This window comes from Coregonus clupeaformis, chromosome 3 (assembly GCF_020615455.1).
Source record: "Coregonus clupeaformis isolate EN_2021a chromosome 3, ASM2061545v1, whole genome shotgun sequence".
In the NCBI taxonomy this organism is placed as follows: Eukaryota; Metazoa; Chordata; class Actinopteri; order Salmoniformes; family Salmonidae; genus Coregonus; species Coregonus clupeaformis.
This window is the reverse complement of record NC_059194.1, coordinates 44231986-44246110: the sequence shown is the minus strand read 5'-3', so window position 1 is coordinate 44246110 and position 14125 is coordinate 44231986. Positions and strand designations below refer to the sequence as shown.

Sequence of the window (14125 nt, the reverse complement as noted above, 5' to 3'; positions counted from 1 at the left end):
CCTGCTACCAGAGTTCTCTTCACAATCCCTAAGTCCAGAACAGACTATGGGAGGCACACTTTACTACATAGAGCCATGACTACATGGGACTATATTCCACATCAGGTAACTGATGCAAGCAGTAGAATCAGATTTAAAAAACAGATAAAAATACATCTTATGGAACAGCAGGGACTGTGAAGAACACACAGACACGCATACGCACACACACGCTAGCACACACACTCTACACACACGTACATTGTAATATTGTTGTACATTTTGTATAGTAGATATATGATGTAACATTGTTATATGATGTACTGTTTTATCTTTTGTTTTATGTGTGATGTAAATACCTTAATGTATTTGGGCCCCAGGAAGAGTAGCTGCTGCCTCGGCTGCATCTAATGGGGATCCCTAATAAATAAATGCAAAAGATATGCATGTGTCCCAAATGGCACCATATTCCCTTTTTAGTGCACTACTTTTGACAAGGGCCCATTTTTGGGACTCAGCCTAAATCAATGGAGCACATCCTCTCTTAAGCACTGAGGGTGTGTGTGTGTGTGTGTGTGTGTGTGTGTGTGTGTGTGTGTGTGTGTGTGTGTGTGTGTGTGTGTGTGTGTGTGTGTGTGTGTGTGTGTGTGTGTGAGTGGGTGGTATATGCTGAGGGTACACTCCAAAAAATGTTGGTGCTGGGTAAATATTGGACAGTGGGTTATTTTGACCAAGCCAGTTGGTTTGCATGAATAACCCAACATCAGTTGGGTTTGTATTCACCCAGCAGCTGTGTCTTTTTCAAGGTATTCCATAGCTTATTTTCAGGGGCGTGGCTTTCAGATAGTTATTTTTGGCCACCAGTGAGAGGAAATGTTTATGTTAAGTTTGTACAGTACAAATGTATATTTCCCTTCAATATTTATGCACATTACATATTTTAAAATAAAATTAATAACATTATTATTTACATAATGTAACAAAACGGTAGCTATCCCAACATTGAGATATGCAAAAGATCTTAAAGAACTCATACACATGCGTCATTAAAGCTACAAAAGTGTCAGTGTTCAACCTTAGCATGTAATAACTATACAATAGAACTGATGAACCGGAATTACATTTACTCTCACGGGTGGCCAAAAATAACAATATGAAAGCCACGCTCTGACTAAGCCCAGCCTTCAATCTTCTGATCTGAGCCGCTGGGTCATATCTCAATAACCCAGCATGAATAACCCAGCATCAATAACCCACTCTTGCTCTTTTTAAAGAAAACAACCCAGCTAAGTGACCCAATGCCTGCAACCGAGCAGTTGGGTCATCCAAACAACCCATAATTGTTTAGAGTGTAGGACAACTAGAAAACACTGGGGGCTAAACACACTCCAATGTCCATTTCTATGTGTAGCCGGTTGCTTTTGCATTTTTTGTCCTCTTGCTCTTCTTATTGGTTGAATTGGACTATAGTGCTGTGATATTTAAATGGATGATGATGTGTATTTATCTGTGTTTGTGTGTGTGTGTGTCTGTGTGTGTGCGTGCTTGTGTGTGAGTGTCCAGCTGAACTACGCAGAGTCCAGGCTGACCCAGCTGGAGGGCTGCCGCTGTGAGAGGACATGCAGTGCCAACGGTGTGGTCTACAGAGACAAGGAGCTGTGGGTGGAGCCAGAGAACTGCAGGAACTGCGGCTGCATGGTTGGCATCCCACCCCTCACACAGATACAATGACTTTGTATCTTTCTCCTCACAATAGTCAATACTTTCACCTCACACTAGTCAATTTGTATATTTTTGGGATATTCAAGTCAGATCAATTTACAAAATAAAAAAACATTTAAACATGTACAATGTTTCAATTCACAAAATAAAAAACATACAAATGTGTCCGACCGTCTTACGTAGCAAAATTTGAAATTGTGTTTTTTTTTACATTGGATAAAAGTAGAGACTCAGAGCTAAAAAATTGAGGAACAATGAGAAAGTTATTCTGCTTTGAAAGTTGATAACTTGTAACATCACTTTTGAATGTTTCGGTACCTACTGGAGAGCTCTTCTTTGTCTACACCCATTCAGCATCGTTCACACCCTCTGAAGATTTAGCTCCACCCATCACTTTAAGGATTCACATGTGAGGCTATGTACTAAACAACCAAACATGTCAAGACTAAAGGCTGGCTTATACTATGGGTGTGTTCGTAAATATAAACTGGAGTGCCCGAGTGTGCTCCAGCATTCGTAAACTCAGAGTGTTGTCAGATTGTCCGTTCGTAAATTCAGAGCGTTTCTTTCTCAGTGCATTCAGAGCGCACACTGGACGCTCTGGCCGAGGAGAAGGGTTGATCCAAGCGTTCTGACCTAGCAACAGCAGTCAAGCAGCCAAGCTAACTGGCTAACGTTGGTTAGCTTGCTAGCTACTTCCAGACAAAAATGAGAGAACAGCTCACTCTGACCATTTTACTCACCCTAGCAGAGCTGGTTAGGCTGTTTTTATGTTATCCAGAGCATTGGTGACTGCAACTGTGCTGCTGGCAAAAATTAAAATACGCTTTTTTGCCAACATTTACGGACACCGGCCATATTCAATGGATGTTGAGCGTTCGTAAATTCGTCAGTTATTCTGCGCTCTGGCACACTCAGAAGAGAGTGCTCTGAAATCGGAGTAGATAGCCAGAGGAAATGTACCAGCTACGTCTATCGACAGTTGTCGCAGTGACATCATAAACATTCTATTGAAATAGTTACAGTGAGGGAAAAAAGTATTTGATCCCCTGCTGATTTTGAACGTTTGCCCACTGACAAAGACATGATCAGTCTATACTTTTAATGGAATGTTTATTTGAACAGTGAGAGACAGAATCAAGAAAAACTAATGTGAAAAATGTTATAAATTGATTTGCATTTTAATGAGGGAAATAAGTATTTGACCCCTCTGCAAAACATGACTTAGTACTTGGTGGCAAAACCCTTGTTGGCAATCACAGAGGTCAGACGTTTCTTGTAGTTGGCCTCCAGGTTTGCACACATATCAGGAGGGATTTTGTCCCACTCCTCTTTGCAGATCTTCTCCAAGTCATTAAGGTTTCGAGGCTGACGTTTGGCAACTCGAACCTTCAGCTCCCTCCACAGATTTTCTATGGGATTAAGGTCTGGAGACTGGCTAGGCCACTCCAGGACATTAATGTGCTTCTTCTTGAGCCACTCCTTTGTTGCCTTGGCCGTGTGTTTTGGGTCATTGTCATGCTGGAATACCCATCCATGACCAATTTTCAATGCCCTGGCTGAGAGGAGGTTCACACCCAACATTTGACGGTACATGGCCCCGTCCATCGTCCCTCTGATGCGGTGAAGTTGTCCTGTCCCCTTAACAGAAAAACACCCCCAAAGCATAATGTTTCCACCTCCATGTTTGACGGTGGGGATGGTGTTCTTGGGGTCATAGGCAGCATTCCTCCTCCTCCAAACATGGCGAGTTGAGTTGATGCCAAAGAGCTCCATTTTGGTCTCATCTGACCACAACACTTTCACCCTGTTCTCCTCTGAATCATTCAGATGTTCATTGGCAAACTTCAGACGGGCATGTATATGTGCTTTCTTGAGCAGGGGGACCTTGCGGGCGCTGCAGGATTTCAGTCCTTCACGGCGTAGTGTGTTACCAATTGTTTTCTTGGTGACTATGGTCCCAGCTGCCTTGAGATCATTGACAAGATCCTCCCGTGTAGTTCTGGGCTGATTCCTCACCGTTCTCATGTTCATTGCAACTCCCCGAGGTGAGATCTTGCATGGATCCCCAGGCCGAGGGAGATTGACATTTATTTTGTGTTTCTTCCATTTGCGATTAATCGCACCAACTGTTGTCACCTTCTCACCAAGCTGCTTGGCGATGGTCTTGTAGCCCATTCCAGCCTTGTGTAGGTCTACAATCTTGTCCTTGACATCCTTGGAGAGCTATTTGGTCTTGGCCATGGTGGAGAGTTTGGAATCTGATTGATTGATTGCTTCTGTGGACAGGTGTCTTTTATAGAGGTAACAAGCTGAGATTAGGAGCACTCCCTTTAAGAGTGTGCTCCTAATCTCAGCTCGTTACCTGTATAAAAGACACCTGGGAGCCAGAAATCTTTCTGATTGAGAGGGGGTCAAATACTTATTTCCCTCATTAAAATGCAAATCAATTGATAACATTTTTGACATGCATTTTTCTGGATTTTTTGTTGTTGTTATTCTGTCTCTCACTGTTCAAATAAACCTACCATTCAAATTATAGACTGATCATTTCTTTGTCAGTGGGCAAATGTACAAAATCAGCAGGGGTCACATACTTTTTTCCCTCACTGTACTTGCATAGTGTAGCTAGCTAGCTAAACAATGAATGAACCATAATCCCAACTCATAACATTACTACCTTGCATGAATATGCAGGTAGCTAACCAACCAGGTTCAATGTTAGCTAGCTAACATTAGGCTATAACTAGCAATGCAAATGGCTCTGAGATACGAATAATATTACTACACAGATCATATACATAATGTTAGCTAGCTAGCCAGCCAGCTAACGTTAGCTACCTAGCTTAAAGTACACTTTAACTTTAAATGAAAACGACTTTCTGACAGAATTAGAAATGTGTAATATCTGAAAATGTAGCTAGCTAGACTCTCTTACCCGTATACATGGATGGACTCTTCTCCCTCTCTGTCACGGATGCCTATGGTTGCCCTTAGACAGGGGTTTAATACACAACATCATTCTGTGTGTTCTCTTTTAAATATATATATATATTTAGTATTTCTTCTCCCTTCTCTTTCTCTCATTTTTTTTCTATTTCGTCCCAAAAGCTAATGGGCTTAATTGTGTCCACAACAAGTACAATGTAATAGGGTTCAATATGATATAATGAGACAATGCATATGATGTAATATACTAAAATAGGATATAACCTAATATTGAACACAGGTACAATACCTGCCTCAGGGTATACAGTATAAGCCTCTCTCTTGTTTGCTCTTTCCCTCTCTCTCTCTCTATCTTATCTCAGCTCTCGCTTGTTCTTTCTCTCGCTCTCTCTCTCTCTCTCTCTCTCCCGCTCTCTCTCTCTCTCTCTCTCTGTCTCTATCTCTCTCTCTCTCAATTCAATTCAGGCTTTATTGGAATGTCAAACATATGTTTACATTGTCAAAGCAAGTGAAATAGAGATGAAACAAAATAATATAGACATTTCAAATGTTATATTATTTGCAATGTTGTAAACATGTGCAAATAGTTGAAGTATTAAAGGGAAAATAAATACACAGACAAATATAGGTTGTATTTACAATGGTGTTTGTACTCCACCATTTCTTGTAGCAACAGTTCACAAATCATGCTGCTGTGGTGGCACACTGTGGTATTTCACCTAATAGATATGGGAGTTTATCAAGATTGGATTTGTTTTCAAATTAATTAATGGTCTGTGTAATATGAGGGAAATATGTGTCTCTGATATGGTCATACAGTTGGCAGGAGATTAGGCAGTGCAGCTGAGTTTCCATCTCAGTCTGTGGGCAATGGGCACATAGCCTGTCTTCTCTTGAGAGCCAGGTATGCCGATGGCGGCCTCTCTCGATAGCAAGGCCATGCTCACTGAGTATGTACCTACACTAGTCAAAGCTTTCCTTAATTTTGGGTCAGTCACAGTGGTCAGGTATTCTGATAATGTGTACTCTCTGTTTGGGGCCAAATAACATTCCAGTTAGCTCTGTTTTTTTATGGATGCTTTCCAATGTGCCAAGTAATTATCTTTTTGTTTTCTCATGATTTGGTTGGGTCTAATTGTGTTGCTGTCCTGGGGCTCTGTGGGGTCTGTTTGTGTTTGTGAGCAGAGTCCCCGTACCAGCTGGCAGGGTGGACTCTTCTCCATGTTGATCTCTCTGTAGGTGAGGGCTTTGTTATGGAAGGTTTGAGAATCACTTATTTTTAGTTGGTTGTAGAATTTAATCGCTCTTTTCTGGATTTTGATCGTTAGCGGGAATCGTCCTAATTCTGCTCTGCATGCATTATTTGGTGTATTACGTTGTACACAGAGGATGCTTTTGCAGAACTCTGCATGCAATTTGGTGTTTGTCCCATTTTGTGAATTCTTGGTTGGTGAGTGGACACCAGACCTCACACTTATAAAGGGCAATGGGTTCTATAACTGATTCAAATATTTTAAGCCAGATCCTAATTGGGATGTCAAATGTTATGTTCCTTTTCATGGTGTTAAAGGCTCAAATTGTATATTCCTTTTCATGGCGTAGAAGGCCTTTCTTGCCTTGTCTCTCAGATCATTCACAGCTTTGTGGAAGTTACCTGTGGTGCTGATGTTTAGGCCGAGGTATGTATCGTTTTCGTGTGGAATTTGTATTTATGGTCCTGGCAACTGGACCTTTTTGGAACACCATTATTTTTGTCTTACTGAGATTAACTGTCTGGGCTCAAGTCTGACAGAATCTGTGCAGGAGATCTAGGTGCTGCTGTAGGCCCTACTTAGTTGGGGACAGAAGCACTAGATCATCTGCAAACAGTAAACATTTAAGTCTAGTAAGGTGAGGCCGGGTGCTGCAGACTGTTCTAGTGCCCTCGCCAATTCATTGATATAAATGCTGACGAGGGTGGGGCTCAAGCTTCATCCATGTCTCACCCCCCGGCCCTGAGGAAAGAAATATGTGTGTTTTTTTACACATTTTTACTGCACACTTGTTGTTTGTGTACATGGATTTCATAATGTTTTCCCCCCAACACCGCTTTCCATCAATTTAAATAGCAGAACCTCTTGCCAAATTCAGTCAAAAGCTTTTTTGAAATCAACAAAGCATGAGAATACTTTGCTTTTGTTTTGTTTTGTTTGTTTGTCAATAAGGGTGTGCAGGGTGAATACATGGTCTGTCGTACAATAATTAGGTAAAAAGCCAATTTGACATTTGCTCAGAACATTGTTTTCACTAAGGAAATGTAGGAGTCTGCTGTTAATGATAATGCAGAGGATTTTCCCAAGGGAGCTGTGACGAGTACTGAGTATACGAAGAAGTAGGACGCAGACGCAGGAATTAACAAGGTCAAGGTTTACTTAACAATGAGCAAGAGAAATAACAAAGATAGGGTAAATGACACGAAGCTTAACAATCACACACAACATTATAAGTAACAGTCCAGGACTAAATAGGGGTGGTGATGAGATGATGAGTTGCAGGTGCGCTGGAGGTGATTAGGGTGCGTTGGGTTTCCATTCTGGTGTTGCCGAGGTGGTGCGCTCAGACTGGTGGCTCAGTAGACCGGTGAATCAGAGCACCAGAGGGGAGCAACGGGAGGAGAGGTGACAGGAGCTGTTGATGCATATCCCACGGTAGTTATTGTGGTCTAATTTGTCTCCACTTTTGTGGATTGGGGTGATCTGACCTTAGTTCCAAATATTGGGGAAGAGTTGATGATAATGTTAAAGAGTTTAAGTATAGCAAATTTGAATTTGTGGTCTCTATATTTTATCATTTCATTTAGGATACCATTAACACCACAGGCCTTTTTGGGTTGAAGCGTTTGTATTTTGTCTTGTAGTTCTCTCTATCTCTCTCTCTCTTTCTTTCTCGGTCTCTCTCCATCCTTCTATCAACCAAGCATTCCCAACCAAATAATACTTCCAGTAATAAGAGTTCCTACCTCCTCATGAGCGTGTTGAACTCAGAAAATGTGTAGAATCAGGCCAATCTCAGACCCCTGTGAATTAGACTTGCTGCATCGCTGCACGTCAGGCCCAGGATGGAGTTTTGTGAGTGCGATTTCCTCCCGCAGATATCATTCCATTAACTGATATCCACCAAGCCCTGTGGGAGACGCCATTTTAGATTAGTCATGAAATGAAGTTGTGCATGGAGAGAGAGAGAGAGAGAGAGAGAGAGGGGGGGGTTGAGAAAGAACGAGAGATTGAGAGAGAGGGATATAGAGGGAGGGTGAGAGTGACAGAGAGAGAGAAAGAGAGAAAGAGAGAGGGGGGTGGAGAGAGAAAGAGATTGAGATAGAGAGATGGATAGAGAAAAAGGGTGAGTGCAAGAGAGAGAGAGATGGGGGAGAGAGAGAGAGAGAAAAGGAGAGAGAAGGAGAGAGAGAAGGAGAGATTGAGAGAGAGCGAGAAAGAGTGAGACAGAGAGCGAGAGAGAGCAAGAGAGAGCGAGAGAGCAGCAACCTGGGGAAAATATTCTGCGCCATCATGAACAGCAGATTACTGCACTTTCTCAGTGAACACAATGTCCTAAACAAAAGTCAAATTGGCTTCCTACCAAATTATCGAACATCAGATCATTTATACTCTTCACACCTTAATTGATAAACAGTTGAACCAAAACAAAACATTAATGAATTGGCAAAAACACTACAACAATCAACATCCCCCTATCTCACTCTTAACGACACAGATTTAAAATGCCTCATGAATGCAGATGGCCTGGTGCTGCTGTCCCCCACAAAAGAGGGGTTACAGCAACAATTAGATAATCTGCAACAGTTCTGTCAGACCTGGACCCTGACAGTCAATCTCAAAACGACAAAAAGTATGATATTCCAGAAAAGATCCAGATGTCAGTGAAACCGATATCCATTTTTACTGGGCTCCAGGGAACTTCAACCTGGCCGTAAATGAACTGAAAGACAAAGCAAGGAGGGCTTTCTATGCCATTAAAATATCTATCAAATTAGACATACCAATTAGGATCTGGCTCAAAATATTCAAATCAATAATATAGCCAATTGCACTATATGGCAGCGAGGTGTGGGGTCCGCTTACAAAACAAGAATTTGACAAATGGGACAAACACCCAATTGAAACCCAGCATACGGAATTCTGTAAGAGCATCCTCAGAGTACAGAGAAAAACTGCAAACAATGCATGCAGAGCAGAATTAGGCCAATTCCCTCTTCTGATCAATATCCAAAAAAGAGCCACCAAACGCTATAATCATTTAAAAACAATTGACCCCACATACAAAGCCCTCAAACGCCAAGAGGTGACCAGCCAGCTGGTCCTGAGGCTCAATTCAATAACCACTACCAACCAAACAAAGCCTCAGGACAGCACTCAGAAAATCTGATCCAACCAAATTATCACAAAGCAAAATGAAAAAGATATTACCTATTGGAGAAACCACAACAAATCTAAGTAAACTGCAATGCTATTTGGCACTAAACAGACAGTACACAGTGGCAGACTATCTGACAACTGTAACTGATAGAAAACTGAGGAAAATACTATGTACAGACTCAGTGAGCACAGCCTGGCCATAGAGACCAGTCGTCCCAGGCAAACATGGCTGCTCATTCTGCCCCCAGGAAGAGATAGAGACAGAGCTGCATTTTCTGTGAAACTGTGATAGATATTTTGACATAAGAAATAAATTATTTCCCCAAATTATACAACAATACAAAGAATTAGAAAACTTAAATGATGAAGATGAACTTAAATACATACTTGGTGAAAAAACCAAAATGCTGTGTTTTAGCAGCCACATTTGAGGCCTCCTGACACAACCTGAGGGACAGTCAGGGAGAAGTATAGTGTGATTATTCATATTTGCCTATTCTTTGTTATTATTTGTTATAATTGCTGTTAATGAGTATCACTATCATTATTATTGCTTAATTACAAACAGTCCAGTATATTCCATTGAGAGAGAGAGATTACCACCATGACTTCCTGCTACAGTGGGGGGGAAAAGTATTTAGTCAGCCATCAATTGTGCAAGTTCTCCCACTTAAAAAGATGAGAGAGGCCTGTAATTTTCATCATAGGTACACGTCAACTATGACAGACAAAATGAGAAAAAAAATCCAGAAAATCACATTGTAGGATTTTTAATGAATTTATTTGTAAATTATGGTGGGAAATAAGTATTTGGTCACCTACAAACAAGCAAGATTTCTGGCTCTCACAGACCTGTAACGTCTTCTTTGAGAGGCTCCTCTGTCCTCCACTCGTTACCTGTATTAATGGCACCTGTTTGAACTTGTTATCAGTATGAAAGACACCTGTCCACAACCTCAAACAGTCACACTCCAAACTCCACTATGGCCAAGACCAAAGAGCTGTCAAAGGACACCAGAAACAAAATTGTAGACCTGCACCAGAATGGGAAGACTGAATCTGCAATAGGGACCAGGACGACTGATCCATGTAAAGGAAAGAATGAATGGGGCCAAGTATCGTGAGCTTGGTTTGAAGAAATCAACTGTGGGAGCAATTATTAGGAAATGGAAGACATACAAGACCACTGATAATCTCCCTCGATCTGGGGCTCCACGCAAGATCTCACCCCGTGGGGTCAAAATGATCACAAGAACGGTGAGCAAAAATCCCAGAACCACACGGGGGGACCTAGTGCATGACCTGCAGAGAGCTGGGACCAAAGTAACAAAGCCTACCATCAGTAACACACTACGCCGCCAGGGACTCAAATCCTGCAGTGCCAGACGTGTCCCCCTGCTTAAGCCAGTGCATGTCCAGGCCCGTCTGAAGTTTGCTAGAGTGCATTTGGATGATCCAGAAGAGGATTGGGAGAATGTCATATGGTCAGATGAAACCAAAATAGAACTTTTTGGTAAAAACTCAACTCATCTTGTTTGGAGGACAAAGAATGCTGAGTTGTATCCAAAGAACACCATACCTACTGTGAAGCATGGGGGTGGAAACATCATGCTTTGGGGCTGTTTTTCTGCAAAGGGACCAGGATGACTGATCCGTGTAAAGGAAAGAATGAATGGGGCCATGTATCGTGAGATTTTGTGTGAAAACCTCCTTCCATCAGCAAGGGCATTGAAGATGAAACGTGGCTGGGTCTTTCAGCATGACAATGATCCCAAACACACCGCCCGGGCAACGAAGGAGTGGCTTCATAAGAAGCATTTCAAGGTCCTGGAGTGGCCTAGCCAGTCTCCAGATCTCAACCACATAGAAAATCTTTGGAGGGAGTTGAAAGTCTGTGTTGCCCAGCGACAGCCCCAAAACATCACTGCTCTAGAGGAGATCTGCATGGAGGAATGGGCCAAAATACCAGCAACAGTGTGTGAAAACCTTGTGAAGACTTACAGAAAACGTTTGACCTGTGTCATTGCCAACAAAGGGTATATAACAAAGTATTGAGAAACTTTTGTTATTGACCAAATACTTATTTTCCACCATAATTTGCAAATAAATTCATAAAAAATCCTACAATGTGATTTTCTGGATTTTTTTCCCTCATTTTGTCTGTCATAGTTGACGTGTACCTATGATGAAAATTACAGGCCTCTCTCATCTTTTTAAGTGGGAGAACTTGCACAATTGGTGGCTGACTAAATACTTTTTTCCCACACTGTATGAGTCTATTACATAGTCCAGTTTATATAATTGAGTTTGATGGTTTGATTATGGGATTTGCACAAATAACACAAGTGAGGACTGATAAGTGAGGACATGATTTTTGAATGCAGTATGTTTTTGTCTGTATGTTTTGCACTCATCTTGTTGGCAGTGCCACAGACATGCACACACACTGGGATGTTAGAGCTCTCTGTAATGCTATTTGTGTGTTTTAGGGTAATCTCTTGTCTCTACAGAACGGAGTGGTGGAGTGTCGCAGGATATTCTGTCCCCCTGCCAACTGCTCAGAGGACTCTCTCCCCGTGCATGTGGAGGGCACCTGCTGCAAGAAATGCCGACGTGAGTACTGTCATCAATCCTCGACCACAGAGTAAGGAGACAATGTGCTGGAGCAACGGCGCTCACATGGGTCTAGGGCTAGGCTGTGTATTGTCTGAGAATAGAGACAGTGTATCCAGTGGAGTTGTTATTGTTTTAGGCACTGTAGAATGAAGAAATATATTGGGCATGCACTCTTAGAAAAAAAAGTTCAGATTTGTTCGTAAAGGGGTGCAAACGCTTGTCACTGGGGTGGTACCCTGTACGGTACTTCCTTTGTACATTTAGTTATAGGTACAGTGCCTTCAGAAAGTATTCATATCCCTTGAGTTATTCCACATTTTGTTGTGTTACAGCCTGAATTCAAAATTGATTAAATTGATGTTTTTTTCTCACCCATCTACACACAATACCCCATAATGACAAAGTGAAAATATGTTTTTAGAACTTTTTGCTAATTTGTTGAAAATGAAATACAGAAATATTCAATACATGTAATAATCACCTTTGGCAGTGATTACAGATGTGAGTCTTTCTGGGTACGTTTCTAAGAGCTTTGAACACCTGGATTGTAAACTCAGCAAAAAAAGAAACTTCCCTTTTTCAGGACCCTGTCTTTCAAAGATAATTAGTAAAAATCAAAATAACTTCAAAGATCTTCATTGTAAAGGGTTTAAACACTGTTTCCCATGCTCGTTCAATGAACCATAAACAATTAATGAACGTGCACTTGTGGAACGGTCGTTAAGACACTAACAGCTTACAGACGGTAGGCAATTAAGGTCACAGTTATGAAAACTTCGGACACTAAAGAGGCCTTTCTACTGACTCAACACAAAAAGAAAGATGCCCAGGGTCCCTGCTCATCTGCGTGAACGTGCCTTAGGCATGCTGCAAGGAGGCATGAGGACTACAGATGTGGCCAGGGCAAAAAAAAGCAATGTCCGTACTGTGAGACGCCTAAGACAGTGCTACAGGGAGACAGGACAGACAGCTGATTGTCCTCGCAGTGGCAGACCACGTGTATCAACACCTGCACAGGATCGGTACATCCGAACATCACACCTGTGGGACAGATACAGGATGGCAACAACAACTGCCCGAGTTACACCAGGAACCCACAATCCCTCCATCAGTGCTCAGACTGTTCGCAATAGGCTGAGAGAGGCTGGACTGAGGGCTTGAAGGCCTGTTGTAAGGCAGGTCCTCACCAGACATCACCGGCAACAACGTCACCTATGGGCACAAACCCACCATCACTGGACTAGAAAGGACTGGCAAAAAGTGCTCTTCACTGACGAGTCGCGGTTTTGTCTCACCAGCGGTAATGGTCCGATTCGCGTTTATCGAAGGAATGAGCGTTACACCGAGACCTGTACTCTGGAGCGGGATCGATTTGGAGGTGGAGGGTCCGTCATTGTCTGGGGCGGTGTGTCACAGCATCATCGGACTGAGCTTGTTGTCATTGCAGGCAATCTCAACGCTGTGCGTTACAGGGAAGACATCCTCCTCCCTCATGTGGTACCCTTCCTGCAGGCTCATCCTGACATGACCCTCCAGCATGACAATGCCACCAGCCATACTGCTCGTTCTGTGCGTGATTTCCTGCAAGACAGGAATGTCAGTGTTCTGCCATGGCCAGCGAAGAGCCCGGATCTCAATCCCATTGAGCACGTCTGGGACCTGTTGGATCGGAGGGTGAGGGCTAGGGCCATTCCCCCCAGAAATGTCCGGGAACTTGCAGGTGCCTTGGTGGAAGTGTGGGGTAACATCTCACAGCAGGAACTGGCAAATATGGTGCAGTCCATGAGGAGGAGATGCACTGCAGTACTTAATTTAGCTGGTGGCCACACCAGATACTGACTGTTACTTTTGATTTTGACCCCCCCCTTTGTTCAGGGACACATTATTCCATTTCTGTTAGTCACATGTCTGTGGAACTTGTTCAGTTTATGTCTCCGTTGTTGAATGTTGTTATGTTCATACAAATATTTACACATGTTAAGTTTGCTGAAAATAAACGCAGTTGACTTTTTTTGCTGAGTTTATAATATTTGTACATTCATCTTTTAAAAAATTATTCAAGCTCTGTCAAGTTGGTAGTTGATCATTGCTAGACAGCAATTGTCAAGTTTTGCCATAGATTTTCAATCCGATTTAAGTCTAAACTGTACCTAAGCCACTCGTCAATGCCGTCTTGGTAAGCAACTCCAGTGCCTTCAGAAAGTATTCGCACCCCTTTACTTTTTCCACATTTTGTTGTGTTACAGCCTGAATTAAACACATATTAAATTGAGATTTTGTATCACTGATCTACACACAATACCCCATAATGTCAAATAAAACATTTAAAGCTGAAATGGCTTGAGTCAATACGTTTTCAACCCCTTTGTTATGGCAAGCCTAAATAAGTTGCATGGACTCATTTGGTGTTCAATAATAGTGGTTAACATGCTTTTTTAATGGCTACC

The 14125-nt window shown here is 42.2% G+C and overlaps 1 protein-coding gene across 1 annotated transcript in view; it reads left to right on the top strand.

Annotated features, from left to right (window-relative positions):
• LOC121579071 (protein kinase C-binding protein NELL1-like) overlaps positions 1-14125 on the top strand; it is a 519122-nt gene that overhangs the window by 269504 nt on the left and 235493 nt on the right. Inside the window, exons 8-9 of the mRNA XM_041893338.1 lie at positions 1543-1677; positions 11573-11675. Of these exons, the coding sequence (XP_041749272.1) occupies positions 1543-1677; positions 11573-11675 (238 nt within the window). The remainder of the gene's footprint in view (positions 1-1542; positions 1678-11572; positions 11676-14125) is intronic.